General features: G+C 65.6%; 6 protein-coding genes across 9 annotated transcripts; 3 read left to right on the top strand and 3 right to left on the bottom strand.

The window, feature by feature from the left end:
- Positions 1–1,474: 1,474 nt before the first annotated feature.
- On the top strand, positions 1,475–3,711 carry BAX (BCL2 associated X, apoptosis regulator). Of its 2 annotated transcripts, XM_074219753.1 has the most exons (6): positions 1,475–1,564; positions 1,730–1,781; positions 1,857–2,015; positions 2,098–2,233; positions 2,329–2,433; positions 2,540–3,711. In XM_074219753.1, the coding sequence occupies exons 1-6, from the start codon at positions 1,522–1,524 to the stop codon at positions 2,639–2,641; spliced, it is 597 nt and encodes a 198-aa protein (XP_074075854.1). In that variant the 5' UTR covers positions 1,475–1,521; the 3' UTR covers positions 2,642–3,711. The 2 variants fall into 2 exon arrangements, with proteins under 2 accessions (XP_074075854.1, XP_074075855.1); XM_074219754.1 differs by lacking the exon at positions 1,730–1,781 and having other exon boundaries at positions 1,548–1,564.
- An 80-nt stretch (positions 3,712–3,791) lies between these two features.
- FTL (ferritin light chain) lies at positions 3,792–4,896 on the top strand. Its single transcript, XM_074219755.1, has 4 exons — positions 3,792–4,024; positions 4,217–4,363; positions 4,476–4,601; positions 4,681–4,896. The coding sequence occupies exons 1-4, from the start codon at positions 3,917–3,919 to the stop codon at positions 4,834–4,836; spliced, it is 537 nt and encodes a 178-aa protein (XP_074075856.1). The 5' UTR covers positions 3,792–3,916; the 3' UTR covers positions 4,837–4,896.
- Positions 4,897–4,977: 81 nt separating this feature from the next.
- GYS1 (glycogen synthase 1) lies at positions 4,978–10,702 on the bottom strand. Its single transcript, XM_074219751.1, has 16 exons — positions 10,530–10,702; positions 9,644–9,825; positions 8,953–9,144; positions 8,649–8,834; positions 8,374–8,518; positions 7,815–7,932; positions 7,567–7,687; positions 7,363–7,469; positions 7,179–7,238; positions 7,005–7,083; positions 6,805–6,918; positions 6,491–6,617; positions 6,316–6,411; positions 6,073–6,236; positions 5,907–5,987; positions 4,978–5,812 (listed from the first exon to the last, which is right to left on the bottom strand). Exons 1-16 carry the CDS (start codon positions 10,645–10,647, stop codon positions 5,492–5,494), a joined length of 2,211 nt encoding a protein of 736 aa, XP_074075852.1. The 5' UTR covers positions 10,648–10,702; the 3' UTR covers positions 4,978–5,491.
- A 454-nt stretch (positions 10,703–11,156) lies between these two features.
- On the top strand, positions 11,157–16,297 carry RUVBL2 (RuvB like AAA ATPase 2). The gene is made up of 15 exons (XM_074219752.1): positions 11,157–11,266; positions 11,580–11,634; positions 12,049–12,104; positions 12,201–12,342; positions 12,666–12,795; positions 12,915–12,981; positions 13,239–13,345; positions 13,425–13,518; positions 14,431–14,554; positions 14,668–14,762; positions 14,852–14,970; positions 15,115–15,234; positions 15,559–15,688; positions 15,957–16,071; positions 16,174–16,297. The coding sequence occupies exons 1-15, from the start codon at positions 11,255–11,257 to the stop codon at positions 16,197–16,199; spliced, it is 1,392 nt and encodes a 463-aa protein (XP_074075853.1). The 5' UTR covers positions 11,157–11,254; the 3' UTR covers positions 16,200–16,297.
- A 109-nt stretch (positions 16,298–16,406) lies between these two features.
- On the bottom strand, positions 16,407–17,428 carry LOC141509895 (lutropin subunit beta). Its single transcript, XM_074219762.1, has 3 exons — positions 17,339–17,428; positions 16,845–17,015; positions 16,407–16,744 (listed from the first exon to the last, which is right to left on the bottom strand). Exons 1-3 carry the CDS (start codon positions 17,351–17,353, stop codon positions 16,505–16,507), a joined length of 426 nt encoding a protein of 141 aa, XP_074075863.1. The 5' UTR covers positions 17,354–17,428; the 3' UTR covers positions 16,407–16,504.
- Positions 17,429–18,068: 640 nt separating this feature from the next.
- Positions 18,069–22,958, bottom strand: LOC141509894 (stabilizer of axonemal microtubules 3-like). Of its 3 annotated transcripts, none has more exons than XM_074219759.1 (6): positions 20,178–21,193; positions 19,417–19,681; positions 18,948–19,145; positions 18,725–18,868; positions 18,508–18,635; positions 18,069–18,384 (listed from the first exon to the last, which is right to left on the bottom strand). In XM_074219759.1, the coding sequence occupies exons 2-6, from the start codon at positions 19,573–19,575 to the stop codon at positions 18,075–18,077; spliced, it is 939 nt and encodes a 312-aa protein (XP_074075860.1). In that variant the 5' UTR covers positions 19,576–19,681; positions 20,178–21,193; the 3' UTR covers positions 18,069–18,074. The 3 variants fall into 3 exon arrangements, with proteins under 3 accessions (XP_074075860.1, XP_074075861.1, XP_074075862.1); XM_074219760.1 differs by lacking the exons at positions 18,069–18,384; positions 18,508–18,635; positions 20,178–21,193 and adding exons at positions 21,293–21,637; positions 21,896–22,015; positions 22,882–22,958 and having other exon boundaries at positions 18,753–18,868; positions 19,417–19,676; XM_074219761.1 differs by lacking the exons at positions 18,069–18,384; positions 18,508–18,635; positions 20,178–21,193 and adding exons at positions 21,293–21,637; positions 21,896–22,015; positions 22,523–22,864 and having other exon boundaries at positions 18,753–18,868; positions 19,417–19,676.
- Between the last annotated feature and the right edge of the window lie 2 nt (positions 22,959–22,960).

The raw sequence follows: 22,960 nt of genomic DNA on the forward strand, positions 1-22,960 counted from the left end.
CAGATCATACTTCCTGATGGCTTTAAATAGATTGTGCTTGTTACTTTCCATTTATTCCTAGGCTTTCTGGTGTTTTTGATAGAATGGGTGTGGTATTTTGCTAAAAGCCTTTTCTGCATCTATCCAGCAGATCATGATTTCTTTCGTTTTTAGTCCTGATATGGCCAATTATGTTGATAGTTACACCCGCATCCCGGTGTAAATTCCACCTGGGTCCTGTTGAACAGTCTTTATGATACATTGCTGTAATTTCTTTGTTAGTATTTTTTTCAGTGACTAGGTAAAATAGTTTTTAACAATTGCTTTAATTTCCTCTGCACTGATGGTGAATTCGCCCTTTTTCTGTTTGATACTGGTCATTTGGCTTTCCTCTTTTTCTTAAATCACATTAACCAACGCTTTTCTTCTAATTCCCCGGTCCACCAGCTTCGTTCAGTTTCGGCTCAGCGTGCGGCCCGGCTTGCTTCGGCGCGCGGCCCGGCTTGCAGCGTGCGGCCCGGCTTGCATCGGCGCACGGCCCGGCTTGCATCTGTGTGCGGCCCGGCTTGCTTCGGCGTGCGGCCCGGCTTGCATCGGCGCGCGGCCCGGCTTGCATCTGTGTGCGGCCCGGTTTGCTTCGGCGCGCGGCCCGGCTTGCATCGGCGCGCGGCCCGGCTTGCATCTGTGTGCGGCCCGGCTTGCATCTGTGTGCGGCCCGGCTTGCTTCGGCGCGCGGCCCGGCTTGCATCTGTGTGCGGCCCGGCTTGCATCGGCGCGCGGCCCGGCTTGCATCTGTGTGCGGCCCGGCTTGCATCGGCGCGCGGCCCGGTTTGCTTCGGCGCGCGGCCCGGCTTGCATCTGTGTGCGGCCCGGCTTGCATCGGCGCGCGGCCCGGCTTGCATCGGCGCGCGGCCCGGCTTGCATCGGCGCGCGGCCCGGTTTGCTTCGGCGCGCGGCCCGGCTTGCTTCGGCGCGCGGCCCGGCTTGCATCGGCGCGCGGCCCGGCTTGCATCGGCGCGCGGCCCGGCTTGCATCGGCGCGCGGCCCGGCTTGCAGCCCTAGTCATCTCTTCCTCAGGATTTCCAAACCGGAGAGCTTGGGTTTGGGCTTTGGGGGCTTTTCTCTGAAGCTGCGAGTGCGTTTGCGCGACGGCAGACTTGGGGGGGTCTCCCCCCGGTTTCCGCCCCGGGCCTCGGGCGCCCCTCACAGCCCGGCTCCTCCTCGGGCCCGCAGTTGTTAGGCGGGGCGCTGGGCGGGGGACCCTACACGAAGCCCCTGGGACAGGCGAGCTGAGGACCGGCACCCCGCGGAGGGCAGGCCCCTGCGGCGCGGCCCCTTTAAGGAGAAAGCGCGGGAGCCGCGGGGGGCGGGGCTCCCGCAGACACGTGCGGACTTTGCTTACTGCGGGCACGCGCGTCACGTGACGGCGGCGTCACGCCGCGGGGCGGGGCGCGGGCGGGGCCGGGGGCGCGTCTCCGCCTCCCGGGCGCGCCGGGCGAGAGGCGGCGGCGGCGGCGGCGCAGAGCGGAGCGGCGCGGGGCGATGGAGGGCTCCGGGGAGCAGCCGCGAGGCGGGGGGGATCCGGGTACGGGGCGCGGCGGCGGGAGCGGCCGGGCCCAGGCCGGGGGGCGGGCGGCCACGGGGGCCGCGGCCGGCCGGGCCTGCCCGGGCTTGCCGCCGCCCGGGGCGGCCGGCCCGCGGGGGGGGCGGGAAGGGGCGCCCCAACCCCCCGCGTCTTGCCTTTCCCCAGGGGCCACGAGCAGCGAGCAGATCATGCGCACCGGGGCCGTGCTGCTGCAGGGGTGAGCCTGTGGCCGGGCGGGGGGCTCCGGGCCCGCGGCCGCCGCGGCCGCGCTCAGCCCCCGCTCTCCCCGCAGGTTCATCCAGGACCGCGCCAGCCGGGTGGCGGGGGGCGCCCCGGAGCTGCACTCCTTGGGGAACATGGCCCCGCTGCCCTCGGACCCCCGGACCAAGCGGCTGACCGAGTGCCTGCGCAGGATCGGGGACGAGCTGGACAGCAACATGGAGCTGCAGAGGTAGCCCCCCCCCCCGCGCCCCCGCCCCGCCCCCCCGCGCCGCCCCCCCGGCGCCCCCTGAACGCCCCCCACCCCCCCGCAGGATGATCGCCGCCGTGGAGACCGACTCCCCCCGGGAGGTCTTCTTCCGAGTGGCGGCCGAGATGTTCTCCGACGGCAACTTCAACTGGGGCCGGGTCGTGGCTCTCTTCTACTTCGCCAGCAAGCTGGTGCTCAAGGTGGGCGAGCGGGGGCGGGCGGGCGGGGGGCGGGGCAGGGGCGCGGGGGGCGGCACGCCGGCCCTGCCCTCCCGCGCCCCCGGCTTCCCCCCCAGGCGCTGTGCACCAAGGTCCCCGAGCTGATCCGCACCATCATGGGCTGGACCCTGGACTTCCTCAAGGAGCGGGTGCTCGCCTGGATCCAGGAGCAGGGAGGCTGGGTGAGCGCCCCCCGACCTCCCCGTGACCTCCGGGGGCGTGGCCCCCCACCTCCCTGCCTCTCCCGGAGGGCCCTAACTCCGGGCTGTCTTTGGCCTCTCCCCACAGGACGGCCTCCTCTCTTACTTCGGGACCCCCACCTGGCAGACTGTTACCATCTTCGTGGCCGGGGTCCTGACGGCCTCGCTCACCATCTGGAAGATGTCCTAGGGAGGGCTTGGGGGCCTGGCTGCCCCCACCTTCCTTCCCCTTCTGCTTGGACTCTCGGTTTTTAGGATAAATTATGGGTTTTCCAATACGGGGGGCACATTTTTCTTACTTTTGTAATTATTTTGGGGAGTCTCTCTGCCTCAAAGCCTTGGCCAATAAACACCAGCTTTGGAGCAGCTCCTGCCGCCAAGCATCTGTTCTTGAGGATGTGAGGGTCTGAAGCCCCCTGCCTCGCCCAGCGGGACCGGGGATGGGGAGCCGCCTCAGGGCGTGCCAGCCTCCCGAGGGAGCCCTCTCTGACCCTCGGTCTCCTCTTCTGTAAACCGGTGGCAGGGAGCCGGCGACTTCCTCGTTGGCTCGGGTGCAGCCGGGGAGGAAGGTGGGGCCCGGCTCTGGTCAAAGGCCGGACTGGGCATGGACGGAAGCCTTCTGCTGCCCTCCCCACCCGCCCGGGCCCAGGCCGGGGGGGAGCCGGGGAGGCTTCCTGTGAGTCACAGGCGCCCGGGGCCCGGGGCCCGGGGCCCCCGCAGACGCCACCCCTTGGGCCTGGCCCGGCCCAGCTAGAGGAAGTCTAGGGTTGAGGACCGGCCCCGTGACCCCCCCAGCCGCCTCAGCGTGACTCAGCAGCGGCCCCTCGCCTGACTCAGCCCCGACTCCCCCCGAAGTCTGCACCCTGAGCCCCTTTGACCCCCCCCCCGTGGATTCCCCAATGATCCCCCAATCCCCCAGTTCCTCCGGTCCAGGGAGACCAGGAATGGACAGAGGCTCGAATCCCAAGAGCCGGGTTCAAGTGCCGCTTGGGCCCGTCCTGCCTGCCCCGATCCGGGGTCTCGGCCTCTGCTTTGGGCCCAGGAAGGGGCTGGAGTGTCGCCCCTCAAGGCTGCTCTCCGGCCGGCCCCCGGGGCCCCTCTGGACCCCGACCCCCCCCCTCGGCTTAGAACTTGGCCCGGGACCCGCACGTGACCTTCCGGGGGCGCCGCCCCTCCCCCGCTTCCCGCCTCCGCGCCCGGCCGCGGCCCGCGCTCCCCATTGGCCGGCCGCTCCCCGGGCCCCGGCTGTCCGCCGCCGCATTGGCCGGCGCCCCGCAGGCCCCGCCCCCGCCCCGCCCCCGCCGGCGGGCTATAAGAAGTCTGGCCCGGGCGGCCCGCGCCGCTTCGCCCCGCTCTGGTTCTTGCTTCAACAGTGTTTGGACGGAACGGATCGGGGGTCCCCCGGCTCCCCTCGCCTCTGCGCCGCACCCCCCTCCGGGACCAGCCGCCTCCGGGACCAGCCGCCATGAGCTCCGCCTCCCAGATCCGTCAAAACTTCTCTGCCGAGGCCGAGGCCGCCGTCAACCGCCTGGCCAACCTGCACCTGCGGGCGTCCTACTGCTACCTGTCCCTGGTGAGGCTCGGCCCCCCGGCCCCGCGCATGCTCGGGCCCCGCGCGCGCCCCGGCCCCGAGCTCCCTTCCCTCCGCCGCGCGCCCTTTGTTCCTGTTGAACTACGGGGGGGGGGGCCGGGCCGCTCTCGGCGCGCATGCGTGCTCTTCGCCCCCTCCCCTAACCGCGCTCCCTCTCCCGTCCGCTCCCCTCAGGCTTTCTATTTCGACCGGGACGACGTCGCCCTGCCCCGCGTGTCGCATTTTTTCCGGGAGCTCGCGGAGGACAAACGCGAGGGCGCCGAGCGCCTCATGCGGCTGCAGAACCAGCGCGGCGGCCGCGTCCTCCTCCAGGCCGTGCAGGTAGGGGGGCGGGCGGAACTACATTTCCCAGAGGCCTCGGCGGCGAGGCTGGGTGGAGCCTCGGCCGCCCCAAGGGCTCCTGGGAAGCGCTGAAGCCCGCTGTCCTCCGCAGAAGCCTGCCCGCGATGAGTGGGGCCGCAGCCTGGAGGCCATGGAGGCCGCCCTGGACCTGGAGAAGGGCCTGAACCAGGCCCTCCTGAAGCTGCACGCCCTGGGCTCCGACCAAGGGGACCCGCAGGTAAGCCGCCCGGGGGGCTGCGGGGGTGCGGCTGGGGGGCGCGGCTGGGGGGCGGCCCTCACCCTGCCCGCTCCCCCAGCTCTGCGACTTCCTGGAGAGCCACTACCTGGACGAGGAGGTGAAGCTGCTCAAGCGCCTGGGCGACCACCTGAGCACCCTGCGCCACGTGCAGGCCGACCCCCAGGCCGGGCTGGGCGAGTACCTGTTCGAGAGGCTGAGCCTGAAGCACGCCTGAGGGAGCGCCCGGGCGGGGAGGGGCGCTGGGCACCCCAAATAAAGATGGCTCCTTCCGTCAGCCCGGTCTCTGTGCGAGTCCTTGGGGTAGGGGCACTGCCAGGGTTCGGCGGGGCAAGCAGGGCAGTGGAGGCTGGGGGGGTGATGAAAAACCTTTTATTCTTTAAATACCTAGGTCTGGCCAGGTGGCCCCCAACCACTGGGGCCACTGACCCCCACAGCAGCCCCTCCCTGGGGTCATCACAGACTTTGCACACGGGACACACACACACACACTCATACCCAAGGCGCTTGGTCTTGAGCTTAGCCAGGCTCGAGGGGGTGCCCCAAGGACAGGCAGAGTCGGGGTACCACCTGGGGGAGTGTACCATAGTGAAACCAGGAGTGAAGCTGCCCCGAGCGAGGGCCCAGCCTGGGGTGGGGGCCCGGAGTGTACCCTGGGAGCCGCGGAGTCAGACCTTGCTTGTGGAGGAGGTGCCTAGGTTCTAGAACACTGGTCCTGGGAACTTGCACCCCTGGCGTTCTAGAGCACAGACTGGTAGGAAGGTGGGAGGCCCTGGGGAACCTCCATGGGTCCCTTAGACTGCGGGCTCTGGTGGGCCCGGGGCCCCAGGAGGGGAGGGAGGGCCTGGATTCCTGAGAAGAGGAAGCCCCGCTTAGTTTCGCTCCTCGCTCAGGGAGCTGGCCGGGCTGAGGGGCTCACTGGGGGTGCTGGGAGAACTGGAGGGGGCCGTATCCACCGAGCCCCGCTTCGGAATCGAGCCCCGCCGTGACCACTCCGGGGCACGGATGTTCCTCCGGTCTTTTTCGGCTTCCTCGTCCTCGTCGTAACGCTCCCCATCCTCCAAGCTGGGCCTATGGGGACCGTTCTCCCCTTCCTCCTCCTCTTCCCCCTCGCTCTGGTGGGGGCTCGAGTGGCGGGACAGTGAAGGCGATGGGGGCACAGAGGCCGGCCGCGGGTACCGGAAGCCCTGTGTCTGGGGCAGCAAAGGTGCGCAACAGGTGCAGTGAGGGCCTCTGGCCTGGGCTTCCCTTAGGCCTGCCCCCCCCCCTCCAGCCTATGCTACTCACCGCCTCCGCCTCGTGAGGCTCATAGGTGAAGTGGTCTGGGAAGGCCCGGGCCAGGGCCATGTGGCGGGCAAACATGTAATACTGAGGAAGGAGAGAGTTGGATCAGCTGGGGCCGAGGGGATGGGGAGGTCCCCCCACCCTGCAACGGGAGAGGGAGGGGTCCTACCCGGCCCAGGTACTTCCAGTCCAGCAGATCCGAGAGGCGCTCCGTGCGGTTGCGTTGAACGATGCGCTGCCTCCGGCTCTGCTGGCAGAAACTATAGAGGAAGGAGGTCAGCTGGGTGCACGAGTCGTCCAGGCTCCGGAACCGCCGGTCAAGGATGTAGATGCCTAGAGACGGGAGAGGTCACTCAGGTGCCAAGGGGAGGGCCTGGGGCTTCCCAGCAGAGTCCCTGCCCGGGGTACCCACCGTAGGCGGAGGGATCGGCGATATGCTCCTCCATGAAGCAGCCGAAGCCGGACAGGTTGGTGGAGACGCTGGGGATCCCCATGACGGTGCACTCGGCTGGAAGAGGGGCCTGGTTATCAGCTGTCCCCCTCCAGGCCCCCCCCAATCCTCTCCCAGGGGCCCCCCAGCCCCACACCTGGTGTGTAGCCCCAAGGCTCATAGTAGGATGGGAAGACTCCCAGGTGGCAGCCCCGGACAAACTCTTCATAGTCTACGGGGAGCAGGGGGCTGGTGGAGGAGAGGAACTCGGGATGGAAGATCACCTGGGGTTGGGGAGAGGGGAGATGGGAGGGGTTGGTTAAGCCAAGGGCCAGAGAGGGCCGGATTCCTGGCACACAGGTCAAGGGCCAGCCCCTTAGAAAGCTTTTCCCAGGTGACACCCCCCACCCCAGCGGTGTAGTGAGGCAGCCCCTCCGAAGGGGCTCACTCAAGAGGGCTGCAGGACATCACCTTGACCCGATCAGCGCTGCTGTTGAAGAGGCCGATGCGGCGGATGGTGGTGAGGATGGGGTCCGAGGAGTCATCCAACATGTTGTGGGTGCACACAGGGGGAAATGACTGCCGCTGAGGGGAGCAGGGAGCTGGTCAGGGGGTCGGGAGGCCCAGACCCCCCTGGCCCACAGTACCAGGCACCTGCTGGGTGGCCCTACCTGCGTGGCAAAAATGGCTCTCTTCATAATGGTGAAATCCTCCTTGTCCACCATCTTGTTCATGTCGGGGAGACTGCCGCTGAGGGAGGCAAGGGGCTAGGGGTCAGAGGAGCAGCCAGAGGGGAAGGGCAGACAGGAGACGCCACCCCCCACCCCATCGGCCCCATCACTCACACCAGGAGGGACTCATAGAGCTTTCTGCCAAACTTCTCCTTCACAGTGTTGGCTGTGTCCCTGCAGGGGAGGGGAGAGACAGGAAACAGAGGGAAGTGGGAGGGGAGGGAAACCAGCCTGGCAGGGCCAGGCAGGAAGAGAGAAAGCTGTGGCCGGGCCGGAGGCGGGTAGGGGCAGGCCTCACCAGAGCTGCTTCCGCACGGCCTGGCCCTTGAGGGTCTCCACGTTGAAGTTGTTGGTCCGCGCAGGCATGATGAAGAAGGCCACCACGGTCTGTTCACTCCCATTCACCTGTAGGTGGGGGTGGGGGGGGTCAGAGCCTGGTGCCCCCATCTCCCTCCCACTGCTTCTCTGCCCTTCCCTGACCGGCATCTCATGGGTGCCTGACCCTGAGCAGGTAGTTGAGGCGGGCCAGGGCCTCCAGGAAGACATCGGCGCCCTTGTTGGAGAACTCGTAGCGGCCGGCGATGAAGAAGTACAGGGTCTTGTCCAGGTTGAAGTCCAGGTGGCTGGTGGGAGGATGGCCACCATCAACCCACTTGCCAGCCATGAGGCCCCCCAGAGCACCCAGCCCGGACCAATCACAGGCAGCTCCCAGGCCCCACATGCCCTACCCCTACCCCAAGGGTCCCTCACCCATAGAAGTGGCCCCTCACAAACTCCTGGATCCGGGCCTTGCTTTGGGCATGAAGGTTCTGAAATTCATGCATGGCCGAGAACTTCTTCACGTTGAGCCCATTGGGGGTGACGATATCTGGAGTGGTGGAGGCAGCAGGCGCTGAGGCACTGGGGCCCCTCCCTGGGTTCCAGGCCTGAGCCTCCCTCCCTCCCTAAGGCAGTGTGGCCCTAGGGCAGGATGGGGGTGGGACACAGGAAGCCTCAGGGACTAATTTTTTTTTTTTAGTTTTTAAGTATTTTTTTTTTGGCAAGGCAGTGCAGTTAAGTGACTTGCCCAAGGTCACCCACGTTCTATCCACTAGTTTCCAACACGAATTGACCAAGTATCGACTGGGGGCCGACTCCTCTTTGTTTAGGCGTCCTATACATATAGTGGGTCTCACAACACTCTGCAGAGGCCAGGGACCCCTGGCTCTCCAGATGAGGAAACTGAGGCAGACAGGCAGGGTTAGGGAACTTGTTCAGGGCCCCCTCCAGGAGAAAGCACTAAGGTAAGGTATCAGGCCCACCCCCTCACCTGGCTTCCTCTTCAGCAGATGCTGTGCCTCGATGGCTGTGATCTGCGACACAGTGGTGAAGACGTGAGCACAGTGGGCGGCCGCCCTCTCCATACAGTAGCGGTGATAGATCTGCCGCTCGCCAGCCTCCTTGTCCACGTTGAACTGCAGGTGGAATGGGGAGTTAGGGGCCTGACCTCTCCTAAACCCCTCCATTTTGGGGTGCCCCTCACGAGCAGGGAGCTCAGGGGCCAGCCTCTCCCAGACCACCCCCTAACCTCGGGGAGCGCCTCACATTCTCTAGGTTGTTGTAGAAGTCCACAGCTCCTGCACAGAGGTAGCGGCCCAGCAGCGTGGCGTGGGTGGTGAAGATGGTGGCCACGGGCAGCTTGCGGGCCCTGCACAGGCAGAGACCCACGCCCGCCAGCCACTCGTGGAAGTGGCCCACGATGAACGGCTTCTCTTCACACTGAGCCCAAAACTGCAGAAGAGACAGAGGAGCCCTGCTGCCCTCTGCTGCCCTGGGTCTGGGGTCCCAAGGGGGGGGGGTCAGGGGTAGGGAGGAAACAGGACCGGGCTCTGGGCCCCGGGGTCCCTACCTCACCCAGGAACCAAGTGGTGAGAAAACCAAAGAGGACGGCGTCGTTGGCTTCACGGTCATACCAGGGGACCCCGATGCTGCAGGTGTCCCAGAGCTCCCCCTTCCAGCGCTCCAGGGCCCAGGCGGCCGCCCCGACGTCCAGCAGCACCACAGGGGGGCTGCCCTCAATCAGCCAGCGACCAAAGTAAACCTGGAGAGGCCGGCACCTGAGTGGGACCCTCCCGGCTGTCCTTTCCCCTCCCATCAGGGCAGTTCAAACAATGGGGGCCCTTCGGGAAGTCCTCGGGTCCACCACCTCCCCCTCCCTCATCTGCCACCCCCATCACTACCCCCCTCTCCATCTGGGCCGCCCCCAACAGAGAAGCTCTGTAGCCCTTCCCCCTCCCAGCTGTTTGCTGCCCTTTCCACCGAGGGGGGAGGGGGGCTATTCTTAGGCTGTGACCCTGCCCTCCTCCCATCACATGGTCAGCACCTGCCTGGGGTTCTCTGGGGACAGGCCCACGCCCGGGGCAGCCCCTCACTGGTCCACCCTGGCCACTGGGGCCCCATCTGCCGGTTCCTGGCCCAGGCTCTGAGATCCCAAGTGTGATTGGGCCCAGATGCGGTGGGGGGCCATGCCCAGAGAGGACCCTGGGTTTTGGGTCAGTCCCGCCGCACTCCCGGCCTCAGTTTCCTTGAGCTGCTCCTACCTTGCAGCCCTTGCTGTTCATGGAGTCCAGGGTCCTCTGCAGGGCCGGGCTGGGGGGCTCCAGGAGCTCCACCTGGGTCCGCACACCCTGCTCCGTGTAGGGTCCCACCAGGTAGTAATTGTCCCCCCACTCATCTCCAGTCACCTTGGCTTTGGTCTGAAGCACCGTGTAGATGCCCCCCACTGCCAGAGAGCTGGGGTCAGCCTACTCTGTCCTCCCCTCAGGCGGTGCTACCCTGCCCTGCCCCCCTTTCTGAGGGGGCTCACTCTGCCCTGCCCCCTCCACTGGGGGGCACCCTGCTTCCAGGGGGCTGCTCCAGAGCAGGCCCCCCCCCCCCCAGGCCTGGCCCAGGCTGCCCTCGGGACCCCAGAGACCCAGCTCCCCAGACTGGGGACCTGCCCTGCAGGCTAAGGACCCCCGTCTCCCCTCTCTCCCCTCTCTCCTCCAGGAGCACCCCTTCTGGGTTCTAGGACCCCCCAGGCCCCGCCCTTCCACGTTCCTGCGTTTCCCAGGCTCCTCCTGGGGGCCCCCAAGCCCGGGGACCCGCGGCTCCGGACGCCCCTCCCCTCCACCCCCTTCTCCCAACGGGGCGTCCCCTCCCCCCAGCCCGGGAAGAGAGACGTGGGGGGCCGGGGGCACCTCTCCCCCTAGGGCCCCCGGACTCTGCCCGAGCCCCTTGACCCTCCCTTCTACTGGGGGGGTCCCCCTGCCCGGGTGCCACCCTGCCCCGCCCCCTCCCCGGGTGCCACCCTGCCCTGCCCCCGTCCCGGGGTGCCACCCTGCCCTGCCCCCTCCCCGGAGGTCCCCCTGCCCCGCCCCCTCCCCGGGGTGCCACCCTGCCCTGCCCCCGTCCCGGGGTGCCACCCTGGCCCTCGGGGGCGCTCACCCTTGTTGGCCACCTCCCAGGCCACCTCGAAGAGCACGGCGTTGTCCAGGTCCAGCTCCTCCTCCCAGTCCTCCAGGCCGGGCAGCGAGGACACGGACAGGCTGCGGCTGAGCGGCATGGCTGCGGGGGCCCCGGCGCCGGGGCGGAGGCCGGGGCGCGGGCCGGGGCGCGGGCCGGGGCGCGGGCCGAGGCGCAGGCCGGGGCGGAGGCGGCGGCTCTGGGCCCCTGGCCGCTGCGGGAGCCGGCCCCCTCGGCCCCTCCGGGCCTCGCCCCGCCCCCCCCGGACCGCGCCCCCTGATTGGCTCGCCGCGGCCTTCGCTCCGTCCCGGGCGGGAGGGAGCCGGCGGGGGCGGGACGCGAGGCAGCGACTGACCCGATTGGTCCGGATGCCGGGCTCGGCGCCCGGGGGGCGGGGCCGGACGCGCGGTCCCGTTTCCCGATTGGCCGAGGAGGCACGTCCGTCTCCGGGCCGCGGGCCGAGGCGGCGCGCCGGAGCCAAACGGGGCGCAAGGGCGCGTGGGGGACGTGAGGATCTTAAAGGGGAAGTGTCGACATTTCCCGGACCTCCGGCGCACCCGGCCGCCTCCCCCTCCCCCAGCCTGTGCCACCGAGAGGCGCCGGAGGCCCGCTGCGGCCTAGAGCAGCCGCCGGGCCGCCGGGGGGCGGGGCCAGCAGGCGCTTCCGCTTCCTGTTCGGCGGCGGACGAGCGGCGGTTGGAGCGCGACATGGCAACCACGGTGAGCCGGGGCCGCGGGATCGGGGCCGGCGCGGGCCGGGGGCGCCTAGGCCGCCCCGCCCGGCTGCCTCCGCGGGCGGGCCCCGGAGCGGGGGGCTGCGCGGCGGGAAACCGGGGCGGCCCGGCGCGGGGGGGGAACCCGGGGCGGCCCGGCGAGGGGGGGCGCGGGGGGGGAAGCCGGGGCGGCCCGGCGAGGGGGCGGGGCGCAGGGGGGCGCGGGAGCGGGCGCGGGGGGGCGAGGGGGCGGGTGCGTGCGGGGGGCCCGGGAGCGGGGGCCCCCGGCCTCGGCGCTCAGCGCTCTCCCCCCCCCCCAGGCCCCCACCACCAAGGTCCCCGAGGTGCGCGACGTGACGCGGATCGAGCGCATCGGTGAGTGGGGGCCCTTCCGGTCGGGCTGACGCCGGGGCCCCCGCTTTGAGCTCGCCTTTCCTCCCTTTCCCTCCCCCAGCTCCCCTTTGGGCCCCTGCCAGATGGCCCCCGGCACTGGCCCCCGACCGTGTCCCCCCTTGCATCTCCTTAAAAGTCCCCTCGATGCCTCTTATTTGCGTGTCCCCTCACCCCCCGGGCACCCCTTCCTGCACCCCAGTGGGCAGAGCCGAGGCCTGGTGTGAGGGGGTGGCCCCCAGGGAGCCTTCCCTGGTCCCCTCACTCTCCTGCCCCATCCCATCAACAAGGGGCTCGTGTCCGTGTGCTCGTCTGTCCCCTGGGCAGGGCCAGGGCCGCTGTGCCCGCGATGTGCAGGTGCCCACCGGTGGGGTGCTCTGTTTCTCCTCTGCCCACTAGGTGCTCACTCCCACATCCGAGGCCTGGGTTTGGACGATGCTTTGGAGCCGAGACAGGTAGAGGAGGAGGGAGGAGGAGGGGGTCGAGGGCCTGGGCGAGGGGTGCTCCCCAGAGGCCCCCCTGTGATCTTCCCCCCTCCCCCTCCCCTTCAGGTGTCCCAGGGAATGGTGGGGCAGCTGGCTGCCCGGCGGGCCGCTGGCGTGGTGCTGGAGATGATCCGGGAGGGCAAGATAGCCGGCCGGGCCGTGCTCATTGCCGGTCAGCCGGGCACCGGGAAGACGGCCATTGCCATGGGTAACTGGGGCTGGGCAGGGTGGGGAGGAGGAATGGGGTCAGGGGGGACGGAGCCTGCGTCTGGACGATCTTGGAGCATTTCTAGAGGCGGAAGGTCCTTAGCTCGCTTGTGTTGAGCAAGGACTTGAGGCCGCAGGGAAGAGGGAGCCAGGCAGAGAGGGGCTGAAGGCTGAGAGGCTGTGGATCCTGGGAGCCCCAGGCCAGGGCTCTTTCCATTGACTTCTGGGCTTGGGTCTCTGGGCTTCTGCATCTCCTGGATCAGGATAGGTGGGAGGGAGCAGGGGCAACTCTTCTAAGTTCTCTTCTCTCCTCTGTCCTCTGAGGCATGGCCCAGGCCCTGGGTCCCGACACGCCTTTTACTGCCATTGCTGGCAGTGAAATCTTCTCTTTGGAGATGAGCAAGACAGAGGCCCTGACCCAGGCCTTCCGCAGGTCTATTGGGGTCCGGATAAAGTAAGTGCATTCATGACTTGGGGTACCTCCGGGTCAGTCTGCACCAGGGCCTGCTTGGAGGGGTTGCCTGGAGGAGGGACTTCAATTTTTCTGAACCCTTCCCTCCTCTTGCCCACCAGGGAAGAGACAGAAATCATTGAAGGGGAAGTGGTAGAGATCCAGATTGACCGTCCTGCCACAGGCACCGTGAGTCTCAGCCTGGGGAAGGTGTGAGGGGGTCTTGGCCGGACAGGAGATCCTGGGTGATTGCAGAATCCCATAACTCCAAGATCTGTCAAGATTCGGGCCATCCTCTTCCAACAATTTAGAGAGAAAAATACACTGAGATGGGGGCAGGGACGAGGTGGCCAAACTTGAGGAGATGGAGTCCCAAGTGTTGCCCTTGCAGGGCAAGAACTTTGGGAACAGGCTGGGCTCAGGACATCTTGCTTTTCCCCTCCCAGGGTTCCAAGGTGGGAAAGCTGACACTGAAGACAACAGAGATGGAGACCATCTACGATCTGGGTACCAAAATGATCGAGTCCCTCACCAAGGAGAAGGTCCAAGCTGGGTAAGCAGAGGGTGGCTCAGGCCCAAGGAATGGGAGAAGGGTTGGGGGAGTCTCCTCTAACATCCACCTTTCCTTCCAGAGATGTCATCACCATCGATAAGGCCACAGGGAAGATATCTAAGCTGGGTCGCTCCTTTACCCGTGCCCGGGACTATGATGCCATGGGCTCCCAGGTACTAGACAGACTTTGGGCCTAAACTCTGCCTTAATCTGGCCTCTCTGGAGTTCCCACCACTCCATTCTGTAGGCCTGGAGCTGCCCTTGCCCATCTACCATCAATTCCAGAACCCTGACTGACTCCTCGAAGTTCCCCCATGCAGTGATGCCAACCTCCTTTATGGTTCTCACAGGCCTGGACGTCCCCTCCATCCTCCTGCCCACCTGTCTGTCTGTTTTCCTGGGCTAAATTGGGGAGGCTTTCCTCTGCTTCATCTGGAGAGCTTGTTTGGTTGTTACATTCCCTTTGATTGGGTTTTTTGCATTTCCTTATATGCCCATTGTTTAGCCCAGCAATTGCTTGCAGTAGGTGCCTAATAAATGCTCACTGTCTGACTTCCCCAAGGCCGTCTTCCCCCCTTCTCCCCTTTGTCTTTGGGCCCCTCCAGTTCTTCCACCTTCCTTCACATCCCATGCCTGTTTCACCACTGTCTTTCCCTTCATCACTCCCCAACACTCATAGCTCTCCTACTCATATCTCACTCCTATTTTCTCTGGTACCTCTCCACCCCACGGATCCCCCCCCCCCCCCCAGCTCCATCTCCTGTTCAGGCAGCCCATCTCTGCATAACTTGGCTTCAGACATCTCATAGGTCCTGGGCGACTCGGTCACCCTCCTATGTCTCCATCCAGCCCAGGGGTGCCTTCCTCCCCATGTCCCCATCTCTTATCTTTGTCCTGGGTCTTTGAGAACTCCTTGAGGCAGGGTTGAGATTTGGCTTTGGGCTGGTGGGGGAATCAGCATGTCTGTATCTGCCTGTCTGCCTGTCTCTGTCTCTCTCCCTCCTCTTCCCCACTCCTCATCTCTTTCTCTTTCTCTGTCCTTCTGATTGGTATTTCCCCTCGACACCGCCTCCCCATGGCTACAGACCAAGTTTGTTCAGTGCCCGGATGGGGAACTCCAGAAGAGGAAGGAGGTTGTCCACACGGTGTCTCTCCATGAGATCGATGTCATCAACTCCCGCACACAGGGCTTCTTGGCTCTCTTCTCAGGTGGGCCTCAGGCTGGGGGTTCCCTCCATGTCTCTCCTCCCCACTCTCCCTGGACCAGTCCTTGTCCTGTGGGTGGGACCCATGCCCACCCGCTCACCCCAGGTCCTTCGCAGGTGACACAGGGGAGATCAAGTCAGAGGTGCGGGAGCAGATCAATGCCAAGGTGGCTGAGTGGCGAGAGGAAGGCAAAGCAGAGATCATCCCAGGGGTGAGACTCAGGGGAGGTGGGGGTGGGGTGGGCAAGGAGGGGCTGATGGCTGACTCTGATCCCCCCTCTGCCCCGCCCCCATTGCCCAGGTGCTGTTCATTGATGAAGTCCACATGCTTGATATCGAAAGTTTCTCTTTCCTGAACCGGGCTCTAGAGAGCGACATGGCCCCTGTGCTCATCATGGCCACCAACCGAGGCATCACTAGGTCAGGGGGGAGTTCCCAGTCAGGGGAATGGGGACCCTAAGGGATGGGGGCTTGGGGGATGCCAGGGAAGTGAGGCTGCTGGGGAGGAGGGCAACCTTTGTCTAGGGAGAAGTTAGTTACCATGATTTCTCACTCCCCCTCCAGAATCCGGGGGACCAGCTACCAGAGCCCTCATGGGATTCCCATTGATCTGCTGGACCGGCTGCTCATCGTCTCTACCACCCCCTACAGTGAGAAGGACACGAAGCAGATCCTCCGAATCCGGTGAGAGAGGGGCTCCTAGCAAAAGGGCAGGTTTTGACTGCCCTTCTGGGGAAGGGGCTCCAAAGAGCTAATTGTGTGGCATTGCTGAGGGCCAGCTAGGCTTGCAGCAAGCCCTGAGGCCGAGCCTGGCCTTGCTTCCAACAGGGCCTGGAGAGCTCCTGGCCCAGGATGCGGCTTCCCTTGGATCTATCCTGTGGGGTCTTGGTTGGTGCCTGCCCTTCAGAGCCCTTGAGCTTTCTCATAACTGAAGAAGCTGGGGTGGGGGGAGGTCTTGCCCAGGGTCTGGCATGAAGCCAGGGGTCTTGACTTGAGAGAGAACTCTAGGTGTGAGGAAGAAGACGTGGAAATGAGTGAAGACGCTTACACAGTGCTGACACGGATCGGGCTGGAAACCTCTCTGCGCTATGCCATCCAGCTCATCACAGCTGCCAGCCTGGTGTGCCGAAAGCGCAAGGTGGGCTGCTGAAACCTCCTCACTGCCCTGCCCTTAGTCTGTCCCCCCACTCCCAGACTCAGGTTGTCTCTCAGCTTTCTCCCTCCTCCCCCTGAAGATTCAGGAGAGCTCTTGATGCTTCCCCAGACTTAGTAGGACTCTCAGTCTTCCCCCCACCCCCAGATTTAGGGCTCTCCGCTTTCCCCCCTCCTCTCCCTCCAGACTCAGGAGGGCTCTCACTCCCCCTCCACCAAGACTCTCACTTCCTCCCTCTCCTCCCTCCCCCCAGGGAACTGAGGTCCAGGTGGACGACATTAAGCGGGTCTACTCTCTCTTCCTGGATGAATCGAGGTCCACCCAGTACATGAAGGAGTATCAGGATGCTTTTCTCTTTAATGAGCTCAGTGAGTGTCTGCTCTGAGCCCTGCTTCCTCCCTTCCTCCCTCTGGGCTGGGGCTCACTCTCCCTGCCAACTTCTGCTGACTCCCTTGTACTCTTTCCTACAGAAGGCGAGACCATGGACACCTCCTGAGCCTCCCAGACAGATTCGCACTAACCATCCCCCCCCCCCATTTTTGTATCTGAGTTGTGACATTCTGACTTTGTATAAGATTTTTTGAAATCTCATGACTTATGCCTTAGGTTTGTTTTTTTCTGGGGGAAGGGGGGCCCAGGAGGTGGTGACCCCAGGGGCCAGGAGAGTGCTAGTCAGGAATGCTGGCAGACAGGACACCAGGGATGAGATGAGAAACCTTTATTGAGGGTTGGGGGGGGAGGAGGGACTAGAAGGTGCCACCCTAGAGGTGAAGGGAAAGGCTGGGGCCCCAGGCCTGGGCCCTAGAGGAGTTGGAGGCTAAGGTGGGGCCGGGTGCAGAGGTGGGGGTGGGCTCTCGGGCCCCCACAATCAGAGTGGCTCAGGCGGCAGGATCCGCAGCTGCAGCTGAGGGCCACAGGGAAGGAGAAGATGGGGTCCACGCCAGGGGGGCATCCGGGCAGCCGGATGGAGGAGAAACTCAGTTCCCTGTACGTGCAGACCAGCTGAGGGCCAGGAGGCAAAGCAGCTGGCAGCACCCGTGCCTGGAGGGAAGGGATGACAGGACCCCTTGAGGTGGCTACTCGGAGGTGTGCCCCACCCTTCCCCAGAGCCCTCCAGCCCTCTGCCCCTCCGGAGCCTCACCATGCTGGGACAGTAGCCGGCACAGATGGTGGTGGTGAAGGTGACGCACACTGGGCAGGCATCACTCTCCGCAGCCAGGGTGGCATTAGTTGGTCTACACAGGGGGCGAAGGAGGCTGGCTCCCCAGGAGCCTCCCTCTAGTAGCAGCAGCAGCAGCAGCACTGTTAGCTTCTGGGGGGAGTGGAGGGGTGGGGGTTGCAGAGCCCAGCTCAACCTCCTGAGGAGGGAGCCTGGCACTGGAGATCCCAAGACCTCCCTCCAACCTCCAGCCCTCCCATAGACATGAGTACCCTTAGCTAGGGTCCCCATCTGCCTCTAGGGTCTTAGAGGGTCCCTTTCCTGCCCCCATGGGCTTCCCAGGTCCTGGAAACCCCTCTCCCACCCACCTCCCTCTTGGGTTGCCTAGAAATCGCCCTAATCCTGGGATCTGGAGGCCCTGCCAGGGCCCCTCTGGGCTGCCCCGGTGCCTGGCTGCACGGGTCCTGGGCTCTGACCTGGTATCGCTCCATCCTGTGCTCCCCTTTCTGGCCAAAGCCTCAGCACCTTATAGGTCCCAGGTGGTGGGGGCGGCAAGGCCACCAGGCTCCTCACTCTTGGTTGGGTAACCTGGACACTAATCCCTAGGGCAGGCGGGGGCGGGTCCAGCCGAGGTCACTGGAAGGCTTGCACTCAAACCAGGCTTTAAATGGCTTTAGGGTTCCCAAACAGCCCTGGGGTGTGGGCAGGCATGGGAGCCTTGTCCCCATACTGGATTAGGACAGGAGGCTAGCCCAAGGCCACCCAGATTGGATGTCACACCTCCCTCTAGTCTCAGGTGGGCAGGCTGGGGCTGGACCACAAGCCTCTGATGTGATAAGAATGAGGCGGTTCCTAGAGGTGTGGCCCCCCCCCCCCAGCTCTAAGCAAGCCCCCATCCCTCAGGAGGGGAGGTGCCGGTGATGATGGGGGGAGCAGAGGCAGCACAGCAGCCTTAGCAGCTTCACCTCAAGCCTCCCTAGACGACCGAGAGTAAGGTGGGAGGGTTACTTCCAACTGCCCCCCCCAAGGGGGAACTAAAGGGAACCTCTCCCGGAGGGGCGGGGCAGAGGTCAAGCAGCCCCTCCCCCAAGACAGATCTATCTGCCCAAAGTCCGGGCTGCCGTGGGGTGGGGGTGGGGAGCCAAGGTCTCCCGGGCCCTGTGCCTGCTGGGGGGGACCCCGGGGACCCCGCCCCCCGCCTGCGCCCCGAGTTCAGACGAAGGTGTGCTTGGAGCTGCCATAGCGAGCGTTTTCCGTCTGGTAGACGTGGGGTACCGTCTGCAGGGCCAGCACGGGCTTTACTTGGGCCCAGGGGACATCTATCGGGCAGAAGCGGTCAGCCAGGCGCAGTGGGTGCTGGCCGGGCGGGTAGGACTCTTGGGTCTGGCTCAGGGCCCCCCGATGGGGGACCCGGCGATAGGCCTGGCCCAGGTGGGCCCCCCGTGCCAGGGGCTCCGGCGGCTCGAGCCGACGCTGTTTGAACACCTTGTCGATCTTCCGGTAGCCGGCGGCCCGCTCCTTCCTGCGCAACCGACGGCAGGGCCTGGATCAGAACTCGGGGTCCCCGAAGGGGCGGGGCCGCTCCGGGAGAGGGGCCCCTCCTTCCCCCTGGGTGGGGGGAGCTCCGAGGGGCCCGGGAGCTCACCTGCTGCAGTAGCCGAAGTCCCGGGCGGTGGTCGTCAGAGAGGGCTGGCGGTGGTCTAACACCCCCAGGTCCGGGATGTAGAAGGGCATTCCCGAGACGGCGGGGCTCTTGCTGGAGGGGTTCCTGGTCTAGGGGGTGGGGGGAGCGCGCGGGCCTCAGCACGCGGCCAGCCTCAGCCCCCTCCAGCCCCAGCCCTGGGGGGGAGGGGCGGCCTTACCAGGCTAGGCCCCTGCTTGTGGTGGTGGGCCAGCTCCCACCGGACGGGCTCGGGGCGCGGCTGGGGATGGCCCTGGTACTTCTCCTTCATCTCACTTGTCTGGTTCGCCATGGTCAAAGGGTTCCGACAGGGCCGGAGCTGGAGCTGACCAAAGACAGGGACGCTGGAGCCCTCGGCCCGCCCCCCCCCCCGAGACCCGTCCCCCCGAGTCCCAGCTGCTCACCTCCGCAGACTTCTTGATCCCCAGCGTTTTCCCGACCCTGGCCGTGAGCGAGTAGGCGCGCTGCTCATAGATGCCCCCGTGCGTCTTGGGGCCGTGCGCCGCCCCCGTGCTCGTCTCCCAGCGCCCCAAGACCTCGTCGAAGTCCAGGACCCGGGAGTCTTGCTCGGCCGCTGGGGGGAGGCTTTCGTGGAGAGTGCTCTGAGTGGGGAGGAGGGGGGAAGGTTGTGGTAAAGAGGAAGACCGGAGGCCCCCGCCCGACTGGTACACTTCCCCCCATCCTGCCACTGCCCCCCCCCCCAGTGAACTCCCTCCTCCCCAGCCGCTGCATTCCTCCCCCTCCCCAATAGCTGTATTCCGCACCCCCTCCCCTAGGTCCGCCCCCTTGGGAGTCCAGCCCCGCCCCTTGCGGGGGTCCAGCTGTTCCCTCCTCTGGCCCTCATGCCCTTCGGAGCTGGAGGGGCCTGCTCACCCGCACTTTAATGGAGGGAAAGGGAAAGTCTGAACCAGGGGGGATGCCCACACCGCTGCTGAGTCGTTGCCAGTCTGCCCGGGGTAACCTAGGCCCGCCAGGACACTTGCGGGGGGTGCTCCGGAGGTTACAGGGAGATGGCCGAGTGAGACCTGCCATGGGCGAACCAGGCCTGACCTCCTCCTCGGCGGCCCCTCTCCACCGCCCCCACTGTTGATGCCGTTGCCCAGGAGACAGAGAGAACCTGCTGAAGCTTGGGTCTAGCCTATGGGGAAGAGGGGGTGGGGTAGGGGTGGGGGTGGGGATGAGGGCGGAGGTGGGAGAGAAGCTCAGTAAGACTCCAGGTGAAGGACTGGAATCACAGCATGAGGGAGAGATGGGGAGAGACAGAGAAAAAACAATAAACGTGAGGAGGGGCTGGCAAATACAGAAGGAGAGAGAGAAAGATCCCCTAAGAGAAGGAAGGGGGAGGGGCAGCAGGGACAAATACCCAGAGAGAGGGAGCTAGCAGGTCAGAGACCTGGAGAGGAGCAGGCACTTCCTAAAACTTGGACACAGGAGGCCACAGGCAAGAGAGACCCAAGTCAGAGGGACAGAAAGACAGATAGCATAGAAATATATGTGTAGATTCATATATATGCTCACAAGAGAAAGAACCACAAATAACAGGCACCTCTAGAGAACATTAGACAAAACTCACAAAAACATTGGGGAAAATTCCAGAGATGAACTCTGAGGGTGACACAGACAAGGACAAAAACCTGAGAAATCAGGGACCCAGGGCCAGAGCGTAAGCTCCCAGGCACCCTTCCTCAACCCTGAAGGCCATTGAGGGCATGGCCCACTGTCGGGCTCATGGTCCTGGTGGACCCAAAGCAGGCAGAATCCAGTAACCCTTAAATGGGAGGATGGAGGGCATGAAAACTGTGGCTCTCAGCATCAATCTTCTTTGATTCCTCTGACCCTGGGCTAGGAGCTGCCTGTCTCCCACCAGCCTGGCCCAGATAGGGACAGAGCAGCTCCTCCATTGGGACCCTTACAAATGGATGGGAGCTTGGACATGGTCCAGTTCACGATCCCTTTGCCCAGGAAAAGTCCCCGCTGCTGTTTCTACTTGAATACTTCCAGGGACAGGGACCCCTTCTCCAAACATCAGGGCCCCTGGTGGGATGGCTCTGAGTGTGGGGGGCTTCTGCCCTCGAGTGAAGAGTCCCTCTGCTCCAGATCTGTGCCTCTGTCTTGGAACTTTGAGGGTTGTGATCATGGGACTTGCTAGTCTTCTGTGGGCTCCCAGAAAGTGACCTCAAATGGTGATTGCACTCAGAATCCTTCGGTTCAACCAGGTGGTCACTTGAGAGAATGGAACTTCCCAGATCAAGCAGTGTGACCTTGGCTAAGTCCCCTCCCCTTCAGTCTTCCCAGGTGCAAAATGTGCCAGGTGGGACCCGGTGCTCTCTAGTTTGAATAGGAATGAAGTTCTCAGCTACCGGCTTCGGTGAGCCCCCGTCATCCTGGGGAGGGCCAAGAGCGGGAGGAAGAGATACTGAAGCCCTGAGAGCGGGAGGCATTTCCCAAGGTCACACAGCCAGTCTGTGTGGAATTAGGCTCGCCCCCCCACAGTGGCCCGGCTGAGCAGAGTGCACACACAAGCCGTGTCTATGCGGATCCACCTCCAGCCCACTCGGCCCTGCCCGTCTGCGGTCAGCGCCCGGACATAAGATTGCTTGGCTTTGCATTCAGACACCCAGTGCCGTCGGTCCACCCCTCGACAGCCGGCCCCGCCTCCCGCCTCCCCCGCCGTTTTGCATCGGGTCTCAAAAAAGTACTGGCGCAGGGGCCCCCCCCCTGCTGCGGGCACCTCCCCCAGGACCTCCACCTCGCGGCCCCGGAGGTCCACAGCCGTCCTGCGGTCCGTCACCCAGCCGCTGACTGCGTCACACACAGCCAGCTCGCCCCGACGTCCAGCCTCCGCTCCCGCCCCAGCCTCCCGCCGGCTCCGGTTGGCTGGGGCTGCTGCCAGGGAGGCCTCCAGGAGGAAGAGGAGTGGGGGCCCCGACGGGGCCCCCCGGGACAGGGCCACCCGTGGGGACAACAGGTCCCACTCGGGCCCTGGGAATGGGGGCAATGGTGGGAGTTCCTGGGGGGCCACGCTGGGGAGGACCCAGAGAAGAAAGAGCCAGATGTGGAGCGAGTTGGATGGGAGAAGCATCTCTGTGGCCACCTGGTAAAGAGAGGCCCGACGGTCAGAGCCAAGGGGGAGGATGGGGGTGAGGGGTGGGGAGCAGAAGGCAGGGCTGGACTCCCCGGGGAAAGCCTCTGTCTCTAGGAGGGCCCCAGACCCCCCCCCATCTGCAAGAGGGAGACGTGGGACTCGGATTGATAAGCCCCCTTTCATTTCTGATGGGGAGCCCAGAGGGAAAGGGGGAGCAAGAGCAGTAGGGGGGGGGAGAGTAGGAGTAGCGGAGGGTCTCCGGCTTACCGGACTGCTCAGGGCCACATCCTCCTGGGCCCTGGGCTCTGACCGTCCCTTGTTAGGGTCTCCCGGGGCCCCCTCCTCCCGGCCATCCCAGGAGAGGGAGAGGGAGAGGGGGGCGACCACCTGGGAGACAAAAGGAGAGAAGCTTGGGAGCGAGTCTCCCCCACGTCCCCCCGAAGGACCCAGGCATCCCCTCCCCCAGACCGGGGCTCTCTGCGCAGGCCCCCTTCCCAGGTGACGGGAACCTGGCCGGGATGGGAAGCAGATGTCGGGGAGGGGAGGCGGCTGATAGATGAGGCTCAAGGGCTGGAAAAGATTATGTCCCTCCCGGCCCATCCATCTCCCAGACAGCGGAGGGGGCTGGGGGCCAGGAAGCCTGGGTCCCCAAGGGGCGATAGCTGCGAGGGGGGGACACCAAGGTTCCTGAGACGGAGGGAGGCAAGGAAGTCTAGGTTCCTCGGGGGGGGGGCAGGGACGCCTGAGACCCCCAAGGGGGCGGGGGGTGGGGGTCGGCCGCCTGGACCCCAAGGGGGAGGGGGCTGGACTCCTGGGTCCTCGAGGCGTCTCCCAGGAATGTTCCCTCCGAATTGGGACAGGCCAGGACCCGCCCAGGACTTCAGTTGCACATACCTGCAGCAGCCGCCCGGGCGGAGGCGGGCGAGGAGTCGGGGCGGGAGGAAGGGGAAGGGTGGAAGGGGGGACCCGGGCGGCCGGGCTCGGCCCCCGCCCCCTCGGGGAGCCAGGCAGCCTGGCCCCCAGCTAACGGGAAACAAAGCGGATCCCGAGCCGGGGCTCGCAGCGCCGCTGAGCCCTCCCCGCTTCCCTCCGGCTGCCCGGCGCCTGGGCCGGGCCCCGTCTGCCTCCTGCCTCAGTTTCCCCACCGGCTCCTGCCCCCGGGCTCCTGCAGGCCCCGCCCCCTGGACCCAGGGCGGGCCCCAAGCCCCGAATACCGGTCCTCCCTCCTTCCGGACCTGCGGCCCGGCCCTTACTTGGGGCACCCGCCTGGGCTCGGGGCTCCGGCGGCCGCTGCTCCCTGGCGCCCGGCTCCGCGCGTGGCGCGGCCCGCTC

This window comes from Macrotis lagotis, chromosome 1, assembly GCF_037893015.1.
Source record: "Macrotis lagotis isolate mMagLag1 chromosome 1, bilby.v1.9.chrom.fasta, whole genome shotgun sequence".
Lineage (NCBI taxonomy): Eukaryota > Metazoa > Chordata > Mammalia > Peramelemorphia > Peramelidae > Macrotis > Macrotis lagotis.